Here is a 21,664-nt window from a genome sequence, read left to right on the forward strand (position 1 = left end):
TGTTGGACTGATGGGTTGTGCAGGTTCTGCCTCTCTTGGCAGAGTGGTACCTTGTTGATTAGTGTGAGCCTGTTGGTTGCTAAAGATGACACTAAGCAAAATTCACGGCAGGAAAATCAAACCATAGATACCTATTTTAGTTTACTGTGGCAAATTATGGTACAAATTTCCACTTAGATGAATGTCCAGTGTTCCCTAGCAGATGAAAATTCACCTTGCTTATACAGTTCCATTAAAGCCATCACCCAAGTCCTGCTTGCAGCTGTAGAGCAGGGGCCTGCTGAGCCAATTTAGGAAGGTTTTGACTAAAACACGGCTCTGATTTACAGGCAGCAGCTTGATGTGACATGGCTTCATAAAGCCATGCTTGTCTCACCTCCTGCCAACATCTTTTCCACTGATGGACCATCTTTGTAACAAAATGTTCTTCCTGGTTTACTTAGGGTGAAGAAACTGAAGGAAACATTTGCTTTTATACAACTATTGGACAAAAACATGAGTAACCTTCGCACCTGGTTGGCCCGGATTGAGTCTGAGCTTTCCAAGCCTGTTGTTTATGACATCTGTGATGACCAAGAAATCCAGAAGAGACTGGCAGAACAGCAGGTGGGAAATAGCAGCAGCCAGAGTAAATGAGCTAAGATGCTGCTGATTGGTCCTGGTATAAAATCACCTGTTTCTTTTCTTTAGCGAGCTCTTCTGACTGTTTGCTTTGCATAGCGTGTTCCTGCCAAGATGCGTTACATGGAAAATTTTTATTTGCTTGCAGTTATTTCAGTATTGTGTTGAATTACCCTCACATCTCCCTGCCCCCCTTCACCCAAGGAAAACATGGAAAATACAAACAAAAGCAAATTTGCTCACTTCAGTACAGTACAGACTTGCTGAGGGCTAGGCAGGGCACAGACAGTGGGCAGAGTACGTGAGGATGACTTCGACTGACAAGGCGTGAATGCTGCTCTCTGCAAAGAGATGGGATTTGATGTGTTTCCCTCACTGGCTCCAGTTCTTCTCCCTTGCAGACAGCAGAGCAAGCTTGGCAGAGCAGGATGCTTGGGCTTTGGAAGGTGGATTTGTGCAGACACGTCTTTGACTGAGGTTTGATCAGAGCCAGGCTCTGAAGATCCCTCAGGGCTGGGGGAGCTGGCGTGTGAATCCTGCTGAGACAACAAGTGTGAGCCAGCCCTGCGCTGCTGGATGTCTGGGGCATTTATCCATGGCAGTGGCTTACCAGGGGATCTTAGGAGAGGAGTTGGATAGTCCTGCAGGAAATTTTGTCTAGCCAGTAGCCAGGCAAGGAAAAGGAACTTCTCCAAAGCACAGACTTGCAGGTGGAGTCATCCTTTGCTCAGGGCTGTGCTGTAAGTCTGGCCAGGTTCTAAGTGCTTGGCTGTCATCTGGCCTTTGTGTTAAACAGCAAAAGGTGCCCAAAAACCAAAGATCAAGAATAAGTCTGTCAAGTTTGGAAGCTTGGAAGTTTTATGGCATCTGCCTTTAGGAACACTTATTGGTATCCTTTCCATCTTTTCTCTCTGGCTTCTGCTTTTGTGTCTAAGGATTCCTGAGTGACCCAGACCTGGGGACTCTGTTCTCTGCTGGTTGGTGTGGCTGTCCTTGTACTCATGTCCCAAATGTGACAGGAAGGGCCAGCTCCCCTGTGACAGGATTAGAGGTAGCTCCCACTGACTGCACTGCAGAAGCTGGTCAAACACCAGAAGCCTTGGCCCAGCACCTCTCATGGTTCCATCTGCATTGTGAATGGTCATGTAAACAACAAAGAAATATTTTCTTCTCATTCAAACCTTTTGCATTCTCAAAGGCCATGATAAATTGCCAGGCAGAGCAGAGCATAGAGCACAAAGGAATTGTGTCCAAACTAATTTATTTTTATTATGAGCATTCAAGCTTCAGCTGGCTATAAGAGCCATCATTTGCTTCTCAGAGCTACTAACTACTTAATTTTTTTGGATGCTGTTTTATACACACACCTCTAGTCACCTTTAGACTCTGTCTGCAGTAGCTTTTTAACAGGCTGAGTATGAGGCTGTGCTGACTAAAAAGACCACAGTAAAAAGAAAAGCTGCTTTTGTTCTGCATTAGTGAAACATTTGTCTCAATGAGACAAGTAAAAAGATCTTTCCTGGTTTTAGCTGAACAATTATTTCAGCAAGAGCAGAGCAATGGTGAGAAATATGCCCTACAGGCTTCTTTTATTTGACATCCATGACTGGAAAAGCTTTACCTGTGCAGTCTTGAATAATGAAATTGAAAAGCCTTGTGTATGCACAGAGGTGTTTTATGGCATGTTTGTTCAATTAAAGGATGATGATTACAACATGAAAAATACTAATTTTAAGATTGCAAAGATGTTTCACTAATGCAAATATCTAGCAGAGTGTAGTCTGTCAAAGCTCTCTGGGCAATGCTCTGCAGAGTTGAGGGAATGGTGCCTCTTGGGGCTCCATGTATGTTCCTCTCCCTTAGTTAGTTATGTTTGTCTCGCTTAATGCAGTCAGGTCATTTGGAAAACAGCAAGGATTCTGTCTAGGCTCTTCCATGAACCCAGGCATAGCTTGAAGTAATGAGATCATGTCAGCAACATTCCTGTAGTGCAAGTTAGAATTAATTTGTAGTCTGTGATCAGAATTCTCATTTTCACTAGTACACCAGTGAAATTTAATGAATTCAGAAGACACTCTCCAGGTACCAATAGTGAGACTGAGCCTGTTCCCAGCTGTGTTGAAAAGACGCTGATGCATCTTGCTCAGTAAATAGCTGTGAATCCTTAGTAACCTGTGAAAAATTCTGTTGGATCTCTTTCTGGCAGTCTTTTCCATGTAAAGAATTTCAATTCTACATTCCTTAAAGCTGTTCATTACTACAAATCCCAAAAGCCATATTTTGACCATTTATGGCTCAGCCCTTGATTCAGGTACCCATGTAACCACCGAGAACTGCCACTGAGTGATTCTCAACTCCTTGCAGCTTGTTGATTTCTGGGAGAAATCTTCCTTCTACTCATTTTGTATTTACTACAAGCTGTGTCTGTTTCTGAGGGGTTTATTTGATTTATTTTGTTGGTTTGGTTTTTTTTTTGAAGTCTAGAGCAAAACCAGTTCTGCTTCATCTCTTGACTGAAATCAGTAAATACCATTTAATGGGAACTCCAGTTCACTTTTGTCAGGAAAATACTGATTTGTGTTTGTTGCTCTAGTGTTATTCAAGCAAAAGTCTCTGTATCCTTCATTAGAAAAGCCAGAAATGGATTGAAAAATGGCATTGTAGTGGCTATTGTCATTTTATTAATACTTAAAGTTGGTAGCATAGTACAGAGTCTACTTTTCAATAAGAAATAGTTAGATAAGGCTTTTTTTTTTCTGTCTTTCAATTACACTGACCTTAGGAGTAGTGATGGGTACAGGATGAAAGGCCAGACTATCATGGAGGTGCAGGCTCTGGACAAGAAACCTGACCTGTAGTGTAGATTAGACAAAAGGTCTTTGCCAGACCCTTTAAAACAGTCTGTCAGACCAGGAGCCCTACAAGAGGGATTAAGAGAAGTAGTGTAACACCAGGTGCTTGTGTACTGTGCTTATGTTTCATGCTGCAGCCTGTGATCAGTCAATAAAATGCAAGTACTGCTCTAGGAGTTCTCTGATGAGCCTTTCAGTGTAGCAACCTGATATGAGACAGTCATTTTGTGCTGTCAGAATTAATAAGAATTTATTTATGGTATAGGTAAGATTTGGATTTTGAAAGCACATTTAGATTGTCCAGACTGTTAATGAGAAGACTGAGTTTAGACTGAGACACCAAAGGTGGACAACCCTTTTTTTTTCATGTTGGCTCTCTCCTGACCTTTGTCATCTGCACAGCTCATCCTGCAAGTCTTTTTTAAAGCCAAAACAGCTTTTCCTGACACGGGAGCTGCTCTTTCCCCATCCTCTGCAGTATTTTGAAAAGGCATGGGTGGGATGCAGCCATGCATGTTTCCTCCCACTGACACTGTATGTTTCCTCCCACTGACACTGTATGTTTCCTCCCACTGACGCTGTTCTTTTGCCAATGGCAGGACCTGCAGAGAGACATAGAGCAGCACACGGCGGGCGTGGAGTCCGTGTTCAACATCTGTGAAGTCCTGCTGCACGACTCAGATGCGTGTGCTAATGAGACAGAGTGTGACTCCATCCAGCAAACCACCAGGAGCTTGGACAGACGGTGGAGAAACATCTGTGCCATGTCCATGGAAAGGCGAATGAAGTACGTCTCCTATTCCTACCCTACAGAAACCTGTGGTAGCATTTTGAGGAAACGCTGTAGCTTTTGCCACAAGCTGAGTTTTGAGGAGAAAAAAAGAATCCAGAGTTGATAGTTAGCTTGTGATAAAACCTTTCTGTTTTTGCTCTCTCAGAATCGAGGAAACCTGGCGTCTGTGGCAGAGGTTTTTGGATGACTATTCTCGCTTTGAAGATTGGCTAAAAGCATCCGAAAATATAGCAGCTAGGCCTAACTCTTCAGAGGTCTTGTACACACATGCAAAAGAGGAGCTGAAAAAATTTGAGGTGAATTTTTTAACTGCCTTTTTTATGCTCAGCATCAAGCTGCTGAATACTTACTATCTGTGCAAAATGCCTTAGTCTCTGGGAAATACTGGTTTGGCATTGGTAGTATAAGGAACATAAATAATTTGGTCAGTGTGCAGCTGCTAGATGTCTGTTTCTTTCCAGAATCTTTTTTAATGTGGATAATACAATACTCTGAATAGAGACTTAAAAGTTTAAAGCCTTGTTTTTTATAGGCAAGAGACTTTTGTAGTGTGATATTTATTATTTTCTTTCTTCTCCTAGTGAGCTAAGTTTGAGCACGTGGTTTAAAAGATGGGTCTATAAAATCTGGATTTAGTTTTGCAGTTGGAAGGTGTGTTTTTAAGGGGGAGGGCACCATCTCTCTTGATGGATAATATCCACATCCTGACTCCTACCAGGCACTGAGCTCCTGGCTTTGCCTTGCAGGCGTTCCAGCGGCAGATCCACGAGCGCCTGACGCAGCTGGAGCTGATCAATAAGCAGTACCGGCGCCTGGCCCGCGAGAACCGCACCGACTCGGCCAGCAAGCTCAAACAGATGGTGCACGAGGGCAACCAGCGCTGGGATAACCTCCAGAAACGAGTGGCTTCCATTCTCAGGAGGCTCAAGGTAGTGGCACAGTGGGGTGAGGGACTGAGGAGCACTTGCAGGGTGCTGGTTTTTGGCTTCTTTTTTTGGCTTCTGTCAAGGTCGGGATTGAAGAGCTAGAGATGGTGTTTCGTGTTCAGACTTAGATGTTTATTATTTCTTATTTATATTACAAGTTGTGAGTTTTACAGCATTCTACTAACAAGCTACAAAATGGCTAACTATCTTTCGTTATAAGGTCTTTTAAAGCTTAACTATCTAATTAAGAAATGGCACCTAAATTATTTCTACTTTTAACTCCATAACTGGTCACTCAAAGTCTGCAATATGGACTTTTCTGTCCTATTACAAATACTACCCAAACTCATGAAGAAGAAGGACTAGCCTCCACTCTAAAACTTCTATCTTGCTCTGTATATATATTACTATATTCTAAAACTTTAAACTCTTTAAGTTTTCTACTTAATGATATTACACACTTCTATCACACTACACACCCCTAATCCCAGTTAATCAATTTTGGAAGCCTTCTCCATGCCCTCAGGTCAAATGTAGTATTCTCTTATGGGTCTGTGCCTTTCAGCATAGAAAGTTTAAAATTCTCAGCATCCAGGGTTCTGCAGGAATTACCCGTGAGCAAAGCCTACAGCAGAGCAACTCTCTCTGTCCCGAGCTACTGGCATAGCAGGGGAGCTCTGGAAGGGTCACTGAGTACATGGCATAAACCTCACCTTGGTAGATTGGTTTTTGGTAGCTGAAGAAAAGCTTAAAGGAAGAAAGAGTACAAATTTTGAGAGGTCAATTGCAATACTCACTGCTCCTATCACACTTTCCTTTTACCCACTTGTAATGGGTGGATGTGATGTGTTCCTGCACTTGCACTTTTCCATAGATAAGAGACAGAGAGACAAAAGGGTCCCAAGTGTAGATATGGTTTGGAGTTTCCATCTTCCAGCTGAGTTGTGATTCACCAACAAGGCATTAAAGATGGAAATGTGATAGAAAGCAGCTCCTGCTGTGCTGCCTGCCTGATGAGGAATGTTGTTGGAGTGTATTTCAAAGAAGTATCCTGCTCATCAATTAAACAGATCTCTGGGCAGATACTCTGTGCTGTGCCCTGGGGGAAACTTGTCACTGCCAGATTTTTAAATACAGCAGTGCTGTAAGCAACTGATAGGGAAAACTGTTAGTTCCCCAAAGTCAGTGGATGAGGCAGTGAGAGCAGTGATGGGCTGTGATCTTTGCAGCTAGGAATTGTTATATTTGGGATGTTGGGATGATTCCCCTTCTGAAAAGTAAATCCACCCATGAGAACAGGCAAGCTGCATGTCTGTCAGCTTCTGTGGGACATACCGTGCCAAATACTGCATTAGTTACACTGGCATGGTCATACATGATCCATTGTAAAATCAGTAAAAACTGATTTTAATCTTGCAGTTTTAATTACTTTAATTAGACATGAGGGTTGCTTCCTTTGTTTATCTCTGTTTTAAGTTTAGAACAAATTAGATGTTAAGCCTTAGTCCAAGTAAGTGTTGCTGGTATAGTGATGTGGGAGAAGGAATGTATGGAATCAATAATGTAATTTTATAGAAACATCTTGAACTGCTAAAATTTTACTCCCTCTTTTGAACAATAGTGTACTAGTACAGGGTGCTGTTCCAGCATCCCTACAGGAAGAGGACAGGTTTTATACATGGCATGCTGCTGTTTGTGTCCTGATGGCCTTGATTTGAAATAAAATACTGATTTCAGAGAGCTCCTGTGACCTGTCTCTTTTAGTAGCTGAAGTCATGTAACACTGGCTCCTTTTTTCCATCCAGCACTTCACCAATCGGAGAGATGAGTTTGAGGGAACGAGGGAAAGCATCCTTGTGTGGCTCACAGAAATGGACCTACAGCTGACAAACGTGGAACACTTCTCAAAAAGTAACTTTGATGACAAAATGCGCCAGTTAAATGTACGTATCCTTCTGAAGCAGTTGTTTACTATAGCCCAGTGATCCTGTTGGGCTGCCCTTGCCTGACAGAATCATCCATTTGCTGTAACTTCACAGTAGCCACCACATCTCTGTAGGACTGTATTTGTTTGAAGACAGCAGTAAATTTTAAAGACATATTGTCTGAATCAAGATTAAGCTGTGCATTATTTAATTCAGATTCAGTGTTCAGGCTCAGTTCTGTCCTGCCATTTTCTCCTGACAGTATGTGTCACTGACAGTGGTATCTGGCCTGGAAAGCAGCAGATGCTGCTTAACAATACGAGCTACATTCCTAAATTCAGGCATTATTTTCTGGTGCAAATCTTTTTTGAATTGGCATTACTGTATAATCTCTCCTCAGAGCTCGTGTTTGTAGCTGGGAGTTTCAGCAGAAATTAGACATCAGAAATGTGCAGTGATTCTAAGGAATATACTAATTCTTTCCTACATTATATGCTCATTTCCCCTTTCTCCCTGTTACTGATTTGGGATGTAGATTTACTGTTGTGTAGACTGGAGGCCCAAGCAACCAAACTAACTTCTTGGCTACTGAGAAAAAGATTGTATGTACCAACAGAAGAATAATCTCTGATTAGCTGAACTCTTGTATCATTATCCCCTGCAAGCTCAGGACACTGCACTCATAGTGATGTACACGTGGGTGGAAAATGCCACTTCTTTTCGAACTGTAATTCTGCTCATAAAACAAATCTTTGGACCTCTTGAGTAAAAAGATATTTGCCAAATTAAATTAGACAACAGTGTCGATTGTTTCTTGTCTTTTACTGCAGTGAGCTAGAAAACAGGGAGAAAACTTGGGCTAGAAAGAGCCAATGGAGAAGTAATTATTTTTCTTGTGTGTTCCAAACAGGGTTTCCAACAGGAAATAACATTAAACACCAATAAGATTGATCAGCTAATTGTTTTTGGGGAGCAGTTGATTCAGAAGAGTGAGCCTTTGGATGCCATCCTGATTGAAGATGAATTGGAAGAGCTTCATCGATACTGTCAGGAGGTGTTTGGGCGAGTTGCCCGGTTCCATCAAAGACTGACTTCAAGGGATCCTGTAAGAAGCAACAGTTGTTTCAATGCTTTGACAAGATTTTGGTGTTTGAATTGCAATGCTTATTTTGTTTTTTGAATTGCAATTGCTTATTCCTAGCAGCTTGACTGAGTGGTTTATTTTCCAGTGGCTCAGGAGCTCTGCAGTACATGTGCCAGCCTTGCTAAATCTTTGTTGCCAATCCTTTCATGCCTCTCCATCTGCAGAATCTGGATGATAGCATGGAGGTTGTTCATAAGGTTCAGAACTATATAGATGTGGCTTGAAGGCTTCAGAACCTTTTTTGGTGTTTTTAATATCACTTTGCTTTCCACACCATCAATAACGTGCTTAAAATATCTCTTTATGTATTTGTTTGTCCACTCCATCTGTCCACTTTGTTGTGAGAGCCCTGAATGGGGAACAGCATGCACTTCGCTTTTCCCTGGGAACTTTCAGATGATTCTCAGTTTGCTTGGCCTCAAAAAGAAAGAACATCTGTTAGAAACCTGGGTAAAGGAAGAAACGTGAACAAGTAGCTGTTCACTCCTGCCTGAGCATAATTTCCTGACTGACGTTTTTAACTCCCATTTGGAACTGGGTACTCCTTCTGCAAACTGGACAGATGCTGTGGTGGTGGTCGAGTGCCTTGAAAGAGGAGCGGCAGCTGCTGATGTGAGGATTGGATCTGGCAAAAGTAGAAGGCGGCAGAAATTATGTCTCCCTTTAATTTCAGGCACATGGTTGCTGCAGCTGACCACAAAACTGTCTTCAGTAGTACTGTGTGGTTCAATCGTTCTCTCATTAAGATCTCTTGTAAATCTTATTAATATGCAATAATTACTTACTTGTAGGGATTGGACGATGAAAAGGACAACTCTGAAAATGAGACAGATCAAGAAGACTCCAGAGAAATCCAGAATGATCCCTGGCATAAGAAAGCCATCACTGAGGGGCCCTCATCAACACAGTCCCTTTGCCACCTTATGCCCCCAACTCAGGGCCATGAGAGATCAGGCTGTGAGACCCCTGTCAGCGTTGACTCCATCCCACTAGAGTGGGATCACACAGGTGATGTGGGAGGTTCTTCCTCTCATGAAGATGATGAAGAAGCAACATATTACAGTGCTCTGTCAGGTGAGAACCAATGTCCAGCAGTTTGGTTTGACATGAACAGCTGGAGGATGTCCCTGTGTGGGAAGGGAGGGGGATTGAAGTCTTGCTCCAGCATTGTTGGTTGGTTTTCAAGTACCATTAATAGATGTGAGCAGGCTCCTCTCTTACATGAAGGAAATGGTACTGTCTAAACCAAGCTTTTGTTTTTAGAAACACAAGAAGGTTTTAGAAGCCTTAGTGTTTAAGAATGTTCGAAAATGGTACCAACCACTTTGTTCTTTGTCTTTGCTGTCCTTCATTGTTTCAGTTGTTTTTAATAGTTGGAAGATACTGAATAGTGAGGAAAATGACATTATTCTTTTTTCAGATGTAGAAATCACTGAAAACCCTGAGGCATATCTTAAAATGACCACAAAAACTTTGAAAGCATCTTCTGGTAGGCACCTGCTAATGCATGTGTCTGAACATGGCAATCTCCCTGTGCTGCACGCTATATTCCTCAACCTCTCTCATACGTAATGTCTGACTTCCTGCCTTGTGTGGACACCATGTCTCATCCTGTCATGGTGTTCTTACGCTGCAGTATCCACATGGACATTAAAAGCAGTCAAGAACACACCATTTAGATTTTGCCTGGTAAATGCCAAGGTGGTTAACGTGCATTTCATTGTACTGATCCAAAGTCTTTTGGTTCTTTCTCGGTGGTTTGCTCTGGGTAGTATCAATTTTTGGTTGTTTCTAATTTTGGTTGCATAACTACTGAAGGCAGTAGCTCCAACTCTGCGAGTATTTTTTGGGGGTTTGTGCATGACAGAACTATGTGTGTCCTGTCTGTTAAATCCAGAACAAACATTCTCCAAACCAGGACATGTCTAACTTGTTCCCTCTGACATGTTGCAGATGTGTGATAGTTATTGTTGGGATGCAAACTTTACAAAACCATGGTGCAGCCTTGTCTTTTGGTTTTTTTGAATACTCTAACCTGTATTCAAGCATTTTCCAGAAGAAAACAGAATGTCCCATAACTGCATGGCTCTCATCTCATTACCTTTGAGACACTGTTGATGTTTTGCAAATGTGCATGCTTTGCAAGGAAAGCTGCAAAACTGTCATTTTTATGCCATAACTTGATGCCATTTTATTCAAAGCGCTTTCTAACTTAATACAAAGCAACAGCTTCCTTATGGAGGTGGGATCTTGCACTCATGGTGTGTGGTTTTGGTTTTATTTGTTTCAGGAAAGTCTGTTTCAGAAGCTCGTCCTTGGCATTCTCCAGGTAGCCCAGTCTGCAGGACACACAGATATAACCAGGCAGAGATGGTTGGAAATGTGTTGTCTGGACCAGAGACAAGTACTCCTTATAAACCAGACTATGTGAGTTGGAGGCTCTGTGGGCACTGAATCTGTACTACAGAGTTTGTTTGTTGTTCTGTGTAACTCCACCCTCTTCCCTTCTCCAGCATCAAGGAAAAGAGGTGGGGAATTTTCACTTCATGCAAACTTAGACATTATTTCTGGTGGCTCAGGTTGGACTCTGGTCAGGGTCTGGAGAAACTTCCTTCCTCTGTTGTCATAGGACAAGTCTAGAATTTAACCCCCACAAAGGACAAGGTGTGAATCTCTTGATACTTACTGACATATTTCCCTTTCCTAAGCAAATTTGAAGAGTCTTAATATGCAACACACCATTTAATCTGCTTCTAGGTGCTGAAAAATGTGCCAAAATAGCTTATTGTCCATTGGTGCCTCAGCCTTGGTGGCTGTTTCACCAGCAGCTGCCAGGCTCAGTGGATCTGGACCCATTGTCAGCACTCTTCCAGGCAGGGTGGTACTGGCTGCTTTTGTCATCATTAATCCTGTCTCAGAGCCTGAGAGTCAATATTACCAATACCCACAATCCAACAAAGAACACCAGCAATTGTGCATTGTCTGGAACACGTAGTGCAAGAGCAATTGATTTGCCATGTCCACTCTTGTAGCCATTGGCATCACCATGGTATGTGTTTGTTTACTGGATAGGCACAGAGAGCCAGTGTAAACTGGTAGCAAAGCTACAGAAGCCCAGTGCTAAATCTGATGTGCGAGAGCTCAGCAGCAGCCCAGCCACCCAAGAGTAGCACAGATTAGGCTGGACCTTTGACATCGCTTTAACCTGCTGGGCTCACCCACCAAAATGTCATTCCAGGTGAAACAGCTCAGCTCTGCAAGCAGCAGCAGCAGCAAGGAGAAAATTCCATCTGCCAACATGAGCGATGAGGAGCCCCAAGATGACCAAGAACTTGTGAATCTAGCAGCAACAGAGAAGCAGTCAGGTACAGAGCATTAGGAGGGGCTTTGGGGCTGTGGTGTTTGTCCTGTGACTCTGGAAAGACAAAGCAGACGTGGCACAAAGGCAGCATATTTGGGAAGGAAAAAAAAAATATTTTGCCAAATTTCCAAGTCACTGAGCTCCCTTGTCATCTGGTTCTGTCCAACCCATGTGTGCTGTTCAAAGCTTTCACATCTTCTGCCAGAATTGAGATTTTTCTTTCATAACATATTTCTGTCTCTTTGCTGCATGTAGTAAATGGGAACAATTTCACTTTTGTCTGATACTGAACACTTCAGGGACTTCTAATCAGATTTCAAATCAAAGGTTCTGTCTAAAATAAGATTGCTATGTGGAGTTACTGGTACTCCATATAACAAGATGCTACAACTCCCATTTACAGAAATGTTTGTTCAAAGGTGGTAATGCATTCTGTTCTTCAGTATCTTTACAGTGGTCTTTTCATGCAAACAGAGCAGGAAGCTGGTTCTCTTGACCTTTTAGGACCTCATTCCTGGTTTCAGGTGCTTGAGATTGTAACCCATTGTACTGCAGTCACAAAAGCAAGTCATGTGATGAAAAGAAGGCTGCAGCTACATGCACCAGCTCACTTACTTTGTTTCTCTGGTCTCACAAATAGTCCAGGGTTGTGTCCCATATGTGGGATGAGTAGGAATAACCTGAAAATGGTTTAGATGTGCTTTCAGAAAGTGTCACTGATCACACAGGTTGCATCTCCATGTCCTTTAGCACTGAATTGATGAAACAATCATTAAGAGTCATTAGAATGGTTTGTGTTAGAGGAGACCCTAAAGGTATCTAGATCCAACCCCCTGTCCCATGAGCAGGGACAGCTTCCAGCAGACCAGCTTGCTCAGAGCCCCATCCAGCCTGGCCTTGAACGCTCCCAGGGATGGGGCAGCCACAGCTGCTCTGGGCACCCTGTGCCAGGGCCTCAGCACCCTCACAGTAGGGAATTTCCTCCTAATCTCTAATCTAAGCTTGCCCTCCAATTTAAAGCCACTGTCCCTTGTCCTGTCATTCCATGTTTTTGTGAAAAGTCCCTCTCCAGCTCTCTTGGAGCCCCTATAGGCACTGGAAGGAGTTCTAAGGTCTCCCTGGAGCCTTCTCTTCTGCAGTTCTCTCAGCCTGTCTTTACAGGAGAGGTGCTCCAGCTCTTTCATCATCTTTGTGGCTTCCTCTGGGCCCTCTCCAGCAGCTCCACATAGATATAAAATACAAACCCAAGTCCTGACTGCTGGATCGTATTTGTCCTGTGCTGAATTTTGATGTTCATCAAATCACAGCTGGGCTCATTGAATTCTTTCTCCTTAGTTTTGGTCTGTTCTTCCAAGTGAATTAAAACATCTCCAATTAATGTCATTAAAATTCTTTGTAGCATTGCTGTGTGGGTAACTTGACCAGCAATATGAAATTAGACACTGCAGAATCTCAAGAAAATATGTGGTTGAATGACAGCAATACATTACAGCAGTTAATTGATCTCAAGTAGCATGGGAAATAATTTTCTTGCATCTGTTTTACACACTCCTTCCTTTACTGAAGATTTAATTATTGTTTTTTTCCTGTGATTTGCAGGCATTATTGATAGGTGGGAGCTCATCCAAGCTCAAGACCTCAGAAATAAACTTAGGATGAAACAGAAATTGCAGCAGTGGCAGCAGCTGGACTCAGACCTCAGTGACATCTCTGCTTGGCTTGATAAAACTGAGCAAGAGCTGGAAGAGCTGCAAAAGGTGAAGCTTCCAACCAGCATGCAGGCATTGGAACAAAAGGTCAAGAAATTGAAAGTAAGTTATGGCTTACTGAGAAGAGGGATTTCAAGATGCTGATGTTTTTTAATCACTGTGTTCTCCTGGATCAGTTGGCAGCATGGATGCCAATAGCAATTCCTGTGCCACAGGGGAACTGAACTGCTCTCAGCTAAGAGGGCTAAAGAGGGTCTTAGGCAAGGTGCTTCTGTCTTCATATACAGAGATTGGCAGGCAGAGGTAAAAACCTTTCCACTTCTCCCTTTCTGTTTTCTTGCACAGTGATATTGGCATCTTTTCCTTGTGCCATTTTCCTCTCTGCAAACCAGAAACAGAATGAAAATTAGCCAGGCCGACAGGCTGCAAAGTCTAGGCTGCTTTTTGTTTTAAATTGCATTAAGGGTGGGGTGTAATTCCAGCAGGAGACTGACAAAGATCTGCTCTAAAGCTGTGGTTTCTGCAACATGAGCCAGCAAGTTACCAGGGCACATGTAAGTGGGACTCAGGCAATGAAATGGCTCAGGTTGAAGTCTGAGAGAGCAAGTGTTCCTAAAATCTGTGGAAGTGTAAAATCCCTGTGTGCTCAGCCCTCACCAACTGCCCCCTGTGGAGTCACCCTGAGGCTACTGGTCAGTCTGGTGTCACCCTTGGGGTGATGCTCACAAACAGGACACTGCAGGACAGAGCAGGGATTTCTTAAGCATGCTTTAAGCCTACATGTCCTGGAGTGGTTATTAGGCCAGGGACAATGACTCTGCACTCCAGTAAGATCAACTCTGACTCCTTCAGCCAGTTTGGATTAGGCACCAAGCCCTAGGAAGTGTTTGGTGGTGCCTCCCAAGTGGAGGGAGGTGTTTCCCTTCAGCCTGGAGGTGGGTGTCTGACCTCCTCAAGGAGCAGAGCTTCACTTCTCTCTTCTGCATGTGCTTAAGAGGAGTCCAGCTGGCTGTAAATCCCATTTTCAGACAGTTTGGCTTTAGAGGGGTGTTAAAAGAGCCAGTGTGCTCTAAGAAGTGAATTTCATGAGGTGTCAGGACATCCCAATTGCCTGGGATAAGGATAAAGCCAGTCTGCCTGCAGAGTGGCTTACTGGTGTTCAGAAGTCTGTTTGCTTTGTCTGATATTAAAAGAAACTTTATTGCCTGGAGGAGAGGGGGACAGGATCCTTTGATGGGTGAAAGAAAAGTAATTTAGACCAGCAGTTTTCTACAAGTGGAACTCAGAGCTTGAGATTGACACTCTTGGATAGAAAGGCTGCTGAGAAAAGAAATCTGAGCTTTGTGGCTTGTGAGATTCATCCTGCAGCTCTAACTTCCCTACTGCAAGAGCAGCTTGGAAAAGATGAGTACCCTTGATTCAAACTGTAAACTGGAGGGTGCAAGGAAGGTATTGTTTGGCATTCTTTTTCTAAAAAACCTTCAGAAATACAGGGTCAGTCTTAACATAAAGGTGGTTAGATGATTTGACCACGACTGCAAATTCCATATTATTCCCTCTGCAATTCTAAGGGAGAGGAGGGGGGGGGACCTTGAGAAGTTAGAGAAATGGGCTGACAGAAACTGAGACCAGAGAGAAGAAAAATAATTTCTCACAATGGGGTAGTCTGGTGTGGGAAATACTAAAGGTAAGAAGATTTTTCAGAAAACTGGGAAAAGCAAGCCTTAGAAACAGGAAGAGCAGCGAAAACTCAGAGCTAGCTGCAGCTGCAAAGTCTGAAAGTAGAAAAAGTTTAATGACTTTTTATAAGAGAAACAAGCCTTGTGTGAAGAGGTGTACGTGTACTTTTAGTAATTGGCTAGAAGAACTGTCTGTAAGCTTTAACAATATACTATTAACTAAAAGGTTTTAAAATGTTCTGTAGCAAAGAGATCTTTGGCTGCTCCTGGCTGTACATGAGCTTTGCCATCTTTCTGTTGTTTCAACCACATAATGAGGCTGATGGTGCAAATAAAAGCTCAGGGAAAGTCCTGTCCTGTGTGAAAAAAACAAACCTCCAAACACACTGGGGTGTGGGACCAGGGGCCCAGAGGGGGTGGGGAATCTCCATCCTGTGAAATACTGAAAATTTAAATTAATGAGGCCCTGAGCATACTCCTTGGAGTTTGAACTTAGTCCTATGTGAAACAGGAGAATGGAGTACAGACCTCCAGATGTCGCTGACAGGATTATTCTAGGATTCTGGGGTGGCAAAACCTTTATCAATTAGGAGGAAATACCACGTGGTGATCAATGTGAGTATTTGTCAAAATGTCAGGCAAAGAGACAGCTCAGAGGAATTGAAAAGCAGATGTGGATTAAGCCATAATGCCTGTGACTTAGGGAGAAGCACAAGCCTAGTCACGCTTATTTTCTTCAAAGTGAAGGTTTTGGCTTTAAAAAACCCCCAGACATAAACCTGCCTCAATATGTTTCTTAGCAGCATTGAAACGCCACCAGATTCAAACATCCTTCCCCACCACCTGTGATACTTTTGAGTGTGTGGTTTTATTGTAAATAAACATGGTTTTCATCATTCATAAAAACTCCTAATCTTCTTTTTCTATCAGGACATGCTTAAAGCATTTGACAGCTACAAAGCAGTGTTGCTTTCTGCTAACCTGAGCAGTAAAGAATTCCAGAAAGCAGACAGCACAGAGTTCAAGGAGCTGCAGAACAGGCTTCGGAAGGTCAACTTGCACTGGGAGAAGGCAAATCGTGCACTGGACAGCTGGAGGAAGGGTTTACAGCAAGCCTTACTGCAGTGCCAGGTGCATACCACGTGCCAGCTTGTAAGGGAAAACTCTTTGGGATTCTGTTGAGGAAAGGGCAGAGGGGTAATTCCTGCACATCAGTGGAATGGTCACTCACAATCCAAGACATTTCGTTTCCTGATAAAGTTGCCTCTGATGGATTGAAGCAGTTTGGTAAAAATATCTTTGAAGTGGATAATGCCCTTTACTACATAGGTGGAATACTTCAACAAAGTTTCTGTACCCTCACTAATTGTGAATTTGTTTGTAGGTGAAGGCACTACAGGTGTTTTTCCTCTTATGTGCCAATCTTTTTGTTTCTGTAGGATTTCCATGACCAGAGCCAAAAGCTAATCCTGTGGTTAGCAAGTGCTGAAAGCCGGAGGAATGAAGTACAAATCACAGATCCCAATGCTGATCTCAATACAATACTGGAATGCCAGAAGGAGCTGATGGTGAGTGTAGTCTTAACTGCAGCACCTCAGCACACACTGAAGAGCAGGTTTATGTCTCACAGTGTCTGCAGCCTGTCCTCAGACCTGCTGTACTCAGGCATGTGGCTGGTTTTTGAAATGGACCAAGACATTGCATCTACAAGGCACTTCTCCATAATTGCACATCCTAATAAAGTTGCTTATGAGCAGTCTTTATGCTGGAGCAAGACTTCCAATTTCCAAAACTTAATGTCTTCTCTATATTAATTACCTGCTGCCATAACTATTTTTAAATGTTACTTCAAACAGGTATAACCAGTCTCATCAAGAGAACTTCATTTCCTATGTAGCTGTAATAGCCATTTCTGTGCCTTGTTGGTTCTCAGGCAGGTTATGTTGTTCTTTAAAGCCTTCCAGAGTTCCTTCTTTTGGGAGAACATTCATAAAGTTGAGAGTAACAGTCTGTTGTGCTGTTTTTTGTTTATTCTCAGCAACTGGAGAAAGAGCTGCTGGAGCAACAGCTTAATGTGAACTCCCTCCAAGAGCTCACTGCTTACCTGCTGCTGAAATCAGATGGTGATTACATTGAAGAGGAGGAGAAGGTCCATGTAATTGGAACAAAACTGAAACAGCTGATTGAACAAGTCTCTCATGACTTAAAAACAATACAAGGGAATCTGGTGAGTTGGAATTTAACTACTCATTTGTGGATCTTCCTTATAATAGCATATTAAGAGTGAATGTATTTATAAATAAGTGACTTAGAGCTTAAGTCCTTCCAGCTTGATAAGCTGAAAAAAGAGCAGTTCTGGCTGTAGGAGCAGCCCCAGCACCCCAAGGCTAGAACAGGGTTATAACAGAGGGGCTGTGCTGCCTCTGTCCTCAAGGGGCTTGAAGAGCAGAGAGCATAAAGCTCTGAGTAAGGCTTTTGGTCGTCTTTTGGCTGGAGGTTGGACTAGATGAACTTCCTGAAGTCCCTTCCAACCTGAATTTGTGTGATCCAAACCAGGTATCAGGCTAGGAGTGTGTAATGAACACATAGAAGGTGAAGGTCTTTGCAATGGGTTTCTTATCCTGAGGCCTGTCAGAGATATCCAAGTTAATTCCTGTATGCACCCATTCCATTGCAATGCCTTCATGCTGGGCACTGTAAAACATTTCTTTATTCTGGGGAGCTGGTTATGCTCATGGGAAGGGGCAGTGGGCTGTGCACCTACAGAGGCAGTGAAAGGTGGTGTTATCTTTCAGGACACCAAAACTTTCCTGCTAGTTCCAGATGACTTGGACTCTGGAGTCTATAATCCAGAAGAAGAGAAGTCCAGCCCTGCTATGAAAAAGGCAAGTATTTTTTTTTCTAATATTTTGCTATCAGCATATAGTGTATTTTGACATAATTAATGTGGAAGTTCCTCAAGTATAATCATTTTACCTTTTAGGTCCATGTACCTTATTACAGTATTTACAATCAGACCTTAAAGTCTACAGCTGTCTTTTCAGAGAAATTCCTTGTAGTTTCTGAAACCTGGATACTAAAAGCTATTTCTCTCAACAGATGGCCCTCAGGAGAGCAACTGATGGCAGGAATGGCAGCAGCACAAGGTAATATTTTATATATGCATGATCTCTTGATAAACAGTGAATAAGGCAGAGATGAGCTGCAGTGAATAAGGCAGAGATGTGCCAGCAGAAACCTGGGCAGCTGTTCCTTGTAGGTTGACACATGGGTGGAGGTGATTTCTGCCTACCTGTAGAGTTCCCTCTACCTGCCAGCTCTGGGCTGCTCCTTAGGGAGTGGTTTCCTTCAGCACTCCTGCTCCACGCCCTCTGCAGTGATGCGCAACTGCGGCTTGAGAAAATATTTTTTTCTGCCAAGTGGGAGATATTTTAGGTTTAAATCCTCCTTTAATTTCTCTAGCATGCCTGGAAAAAGAAACTTGCCCCTGAGAGCCACTTGGTACAAACAGACCATGAAGGACTTGGAGAGAGAACTTAAACCCCAGTCCACTGGGGTCTTTTGAAAGGGTAGATCTCAGTAAGCCAGGGCAGAGAAGAACTTCATCAGTGTGGATGATGTCTTTCCTTTGAGCTTCAACACCTATTTGAAATGTTTGCCTCCTGAGAAAAGTTAAGTTTGCATTTGAAAACAGGGTAAAAACAGCTTGTTTAACTCAAACCCTGAAGTGCCTGCTGTTCTTTGTTTCTCCTTTTCAGGAGCGAAAGCCATTCAGAACCTGTGCAGACAACGCCTAGGTCTCCCTCTTTCTTCTACCGAGTGTTGAGAGCAGCTTTACCTCTGCAGCTGTTCTTCCTGCTGCTTTTGCTCCTGGCTTGCATGATCCCTTCCTCTGAGGAAGACTACAGCTGCACCCAGGCCAACAACTTCGCCCGCTCCTTCTACCCCATGCTGCGCTACACCAACGGGCCCCCCCCCACCTAGGACAGCCTGCACTCACACCAAACACTCTGGGGTGGTGCTTTTTTCTCCCATGCTGCTCTAGCATCAATCAAGCAGTGAGTTTCACATCTCAAAATGTATATCTTGACAGAATTTCAGCGTTTTTGTACGGGAAACAAAACTTTTTCTATAGATTTTTTTTAAACTGTAAGCAACACACTTTATACTTTGATGCAATAGATACACTATTTTATAGGGGCGGTGCTCTTAAGCTTGCAAGGTGTTTGGATACTGAGTTCTTAGATGCAGAAACAACATCACAGTAATCTTAAACATAGCAGTCTGTCTTGGGTGAGCCTGACAAACAAGCAGGTGAAGAGGGACTTCATTTAATATGATTTCTGCACACACACACTTCACGTTACTTGTATCTTTTGGTACTGTAGTCACTTGGTGGAAGCAAAAAAAATTGCATATTTTTGAATCTTTGTTGTTGTATTTTATTCATCTAACACGTTCAATATCATGATGCACATTTGTTTTGTTTGACATAAAGTGTTCTAGTAGTTAGGACTGCTGTGTTGTCTTTTTATACCACCTTTGAAATAAGGAATTGCTGCATTGCATGGAAATGGTTTATAATGCACATATTTTCTAGATGAACATGATTATGTAGACTATCCCTGATGTATACAAATAGTGCAATGACTTTTTTAATGAAAGTTTTTTTTTCAGTTTTTAACCTGCTGAATAGTGTACAGTACCTTGGGAGAGAATTGTGCATTTTTATAAGCTTTGTTTTTAAAATGAAACTGGCGTGTGGGCAGTGGCTGGAGAAACACTGTGTACAGTCAGCATTGCCACTGCCCCTCTGTTTGTACAGTTTGAGTACTGTCATTAAAATTTTGCCAATGTCTGCAGGACTGTGGGTGTGTCTAGTGGGGGGGACCAGCTTCATGTTCCAGCAGTGCTGCCCCTTCCACTCCTGGAAGAGTCAATTTCTTTGCCTGCTAAAGGAGTGGTACTGGAAGAAGCACAACCACTCTCTTGCTTGTCAGAGCAAGAGATCACAAATCCAGCAGTGGGACCTGTGTTCCATGGCACAGTCCCTTTGGAACTGCTTTCCTGGAGGAAGAACACCAAGTTGAACCAATTTATGCTTATTACTGGTTTGAAATCCTGAACTATTTCCCACTCTGGAACTGACTTTCTATAGTGGGAGTGCTTGAGTGGGGAAATGCATGTGGGGGAGAGCTCAGTGCAGTAGTAAGGGCTTTGGCCAAAAACTTTTTGTGTGTGGCAGTGAAAGTGACCCAGGAATTAGCAGTTCTGCAGTGCTTTCCCATAGAAAATAAGGCCTCTGAGTAGCCTGTGAGAGTTCTCCCACCCTTTCTGCACTTGTCACCCCTGGTGGTTGCTGATTCCCCCCTGGCAGGGGCCTTTGCAAAGCAAACTGCTTTGTCCTCATGTTCAGAGAATGGCCAAACCAGCAGCTTTTTCCCAGCCATGATGGCAAACCCACTGTGATTTATTTCCAGGATATTAAACTAAACTTTTAAGGCTGTGTTGAGGTGCCAGACTTGTGCTCTCACAGTGGGGCTGTATCCAGAGATGGATCCCTCTCACCCCTCACTGCACACAACCTCACACACTGTCCTCTCTCCATCTGCAATCATTATTTGATATTTTCAAAGCAATTACTTTAAGATGGAGCTCATTTAAGTTTCTTCCTCTGTAGAAGTGAGCCAACTCTAACCATTATTTCATTGCCAGGTTGCCACAAATGCCCATGCAGACCTTTCTGCCAAGAAGTAATAGGCAGTTGCTGACGTGATATTCAGTTCTTCTTCCATTAAAGAACCTATGCAGGGGAAAAGATTGAACAATGTTAAAAGGTCTAAGGAAAATTTCATAGCCTACAATTTCCTTTCATTATGAACAGTTATATCAAATTGTTGAGCTGATGTAATATATAAAAAGAGGAGCTTTCAAGAAATTATCTCAAAATGTCACTAAAAAACAATGTCTGGCAAATAGCTTAAATCTTTTTTCTTCCACACCTATTTTAAATAGTTTTATTTCCAATTGATTATAATCACTGCCCTGTAGGCTGACACTGAAGTCTGCTTTAAACAAGTCATTTTATATCCCCAACAATTTCTTTGTGTCATCATCTCTTTCAGGACCGGGTTGTTAGTGTCCAGGGAAGGAAAAAAATATATTTTAAAGAGAGGACAGATGCAGTAGTGAGAGCAACCCATTATGATTATGCACATGCATTGAGAAATCAACCAAGCCAAAACTAGTTTTGAATTGAAGTCTTATTTTTTGGCAGTGGGATGAGGCCTTGGTCTGTTTTCAGCTATACCCACCCCCCTCCAGCACAGTCAGCAGCAATGAGAAGGCTCCAGGGAGACTTGGGAGCAACTCCTGGTACCTAAAGGGATCCTGCTAGAGAGCTGCAGGTGGGCTTCTTGCAAGGGGATGGAGTGGTAGGACAAAGGGTGGTGGCTCTAAACTGACAAAGGACAGCTTTAGATTAGGTGTTGGGAAGAAATTCGGTGCTGTGAGGGGGGTGAGGTGCTGGGATAAGTTGTGCAGAGAAGATGTGGCTGCTCCATCCCTGGAAGTGTTCAGGGCCAGGTTGGATGGGGCTTGGAGCACCCTGGTCTGGTGGAAGGTGTGCCCCAGTCACTGAGCACACACATTACG

General features: G+C 43.0%; 1 protein-coding gene across 1 annotated transcript in view; it reads left to right on the top strand.

Annotated features, from left to right (window-relative positions):
• SYNE2 (spectrin repeat containing nuclear envelope protein 2) overlaps nucleotides 1-19,872 on the top strand; it is a 175,898-nt gene extending 156,026 nt beyond the window's left edge. The window contains 18 exon segments of the mRNA XM_084208589.1: nucleotides 444-606; nucleotides 4,073-4,260; nucleotides 4,412-4,562; nucleotides 5,013-5,195; nucleotides 6,998-7,135; nucleotides 8,028-8,222; nucleotides 9,053-9,335; nucleotides 9,682-9,750; nucleotides 10,552-10,688; nucleotides 11,500-11,626; nucleotides 13,222-13,433; nucleotides 15,941-16,141; nucleotides 16,450-16,578; nucleotides 17,049-17,237; nucleotides 17,806-17,895; nucleotides 18,110-18,156; nucleotides 18,769-18,986; nucleotides 18,989-19,872. Of these exon segments, the coding sequence (XP_084064715.1) occupies nucleotides 444-606; nucleotides 4,073-4,260; nucleotides 4,412-4,562; nucleotides 5,013-5,195; nucleotides 6,998-7,135; nucleotides 8,028-8,222; nucleotides 9,053-9,335; nucleotides 9,682-9,750; nucleotides 10,552-10,688; nucleotides 11,500-11,626; nucleotides 13,222-13,433; nucleotides 15,941-16,141; nucleotides 16,450-16,578; nucleotides 17,049-17,237; nucleotides 17,806-17,895; nucleotides 18,110-18,156; nucleotides 18,769-18,986; nucleotides 18,989-19,278 (3,010 nt within the window). The 3' untranslated portion in view covers nucleotides 19,279-19,872.
• The last annotated feature ends 1,792 nt before the right edge of the window (nucleotides 19,873-21,664 follow it).

The sequence above is a fragment of the Fringilla coelebs genome, assembly GCF_963513975.1.
Source record: "Fringilla coelebs genome assembly, chromosome: 6".
Lineage (NCBI taxonomy): Eukaryota > Metazoa > Chordata > Aves > Passeriformes > Fringillidae > Fringilla > Fringilla coelebs.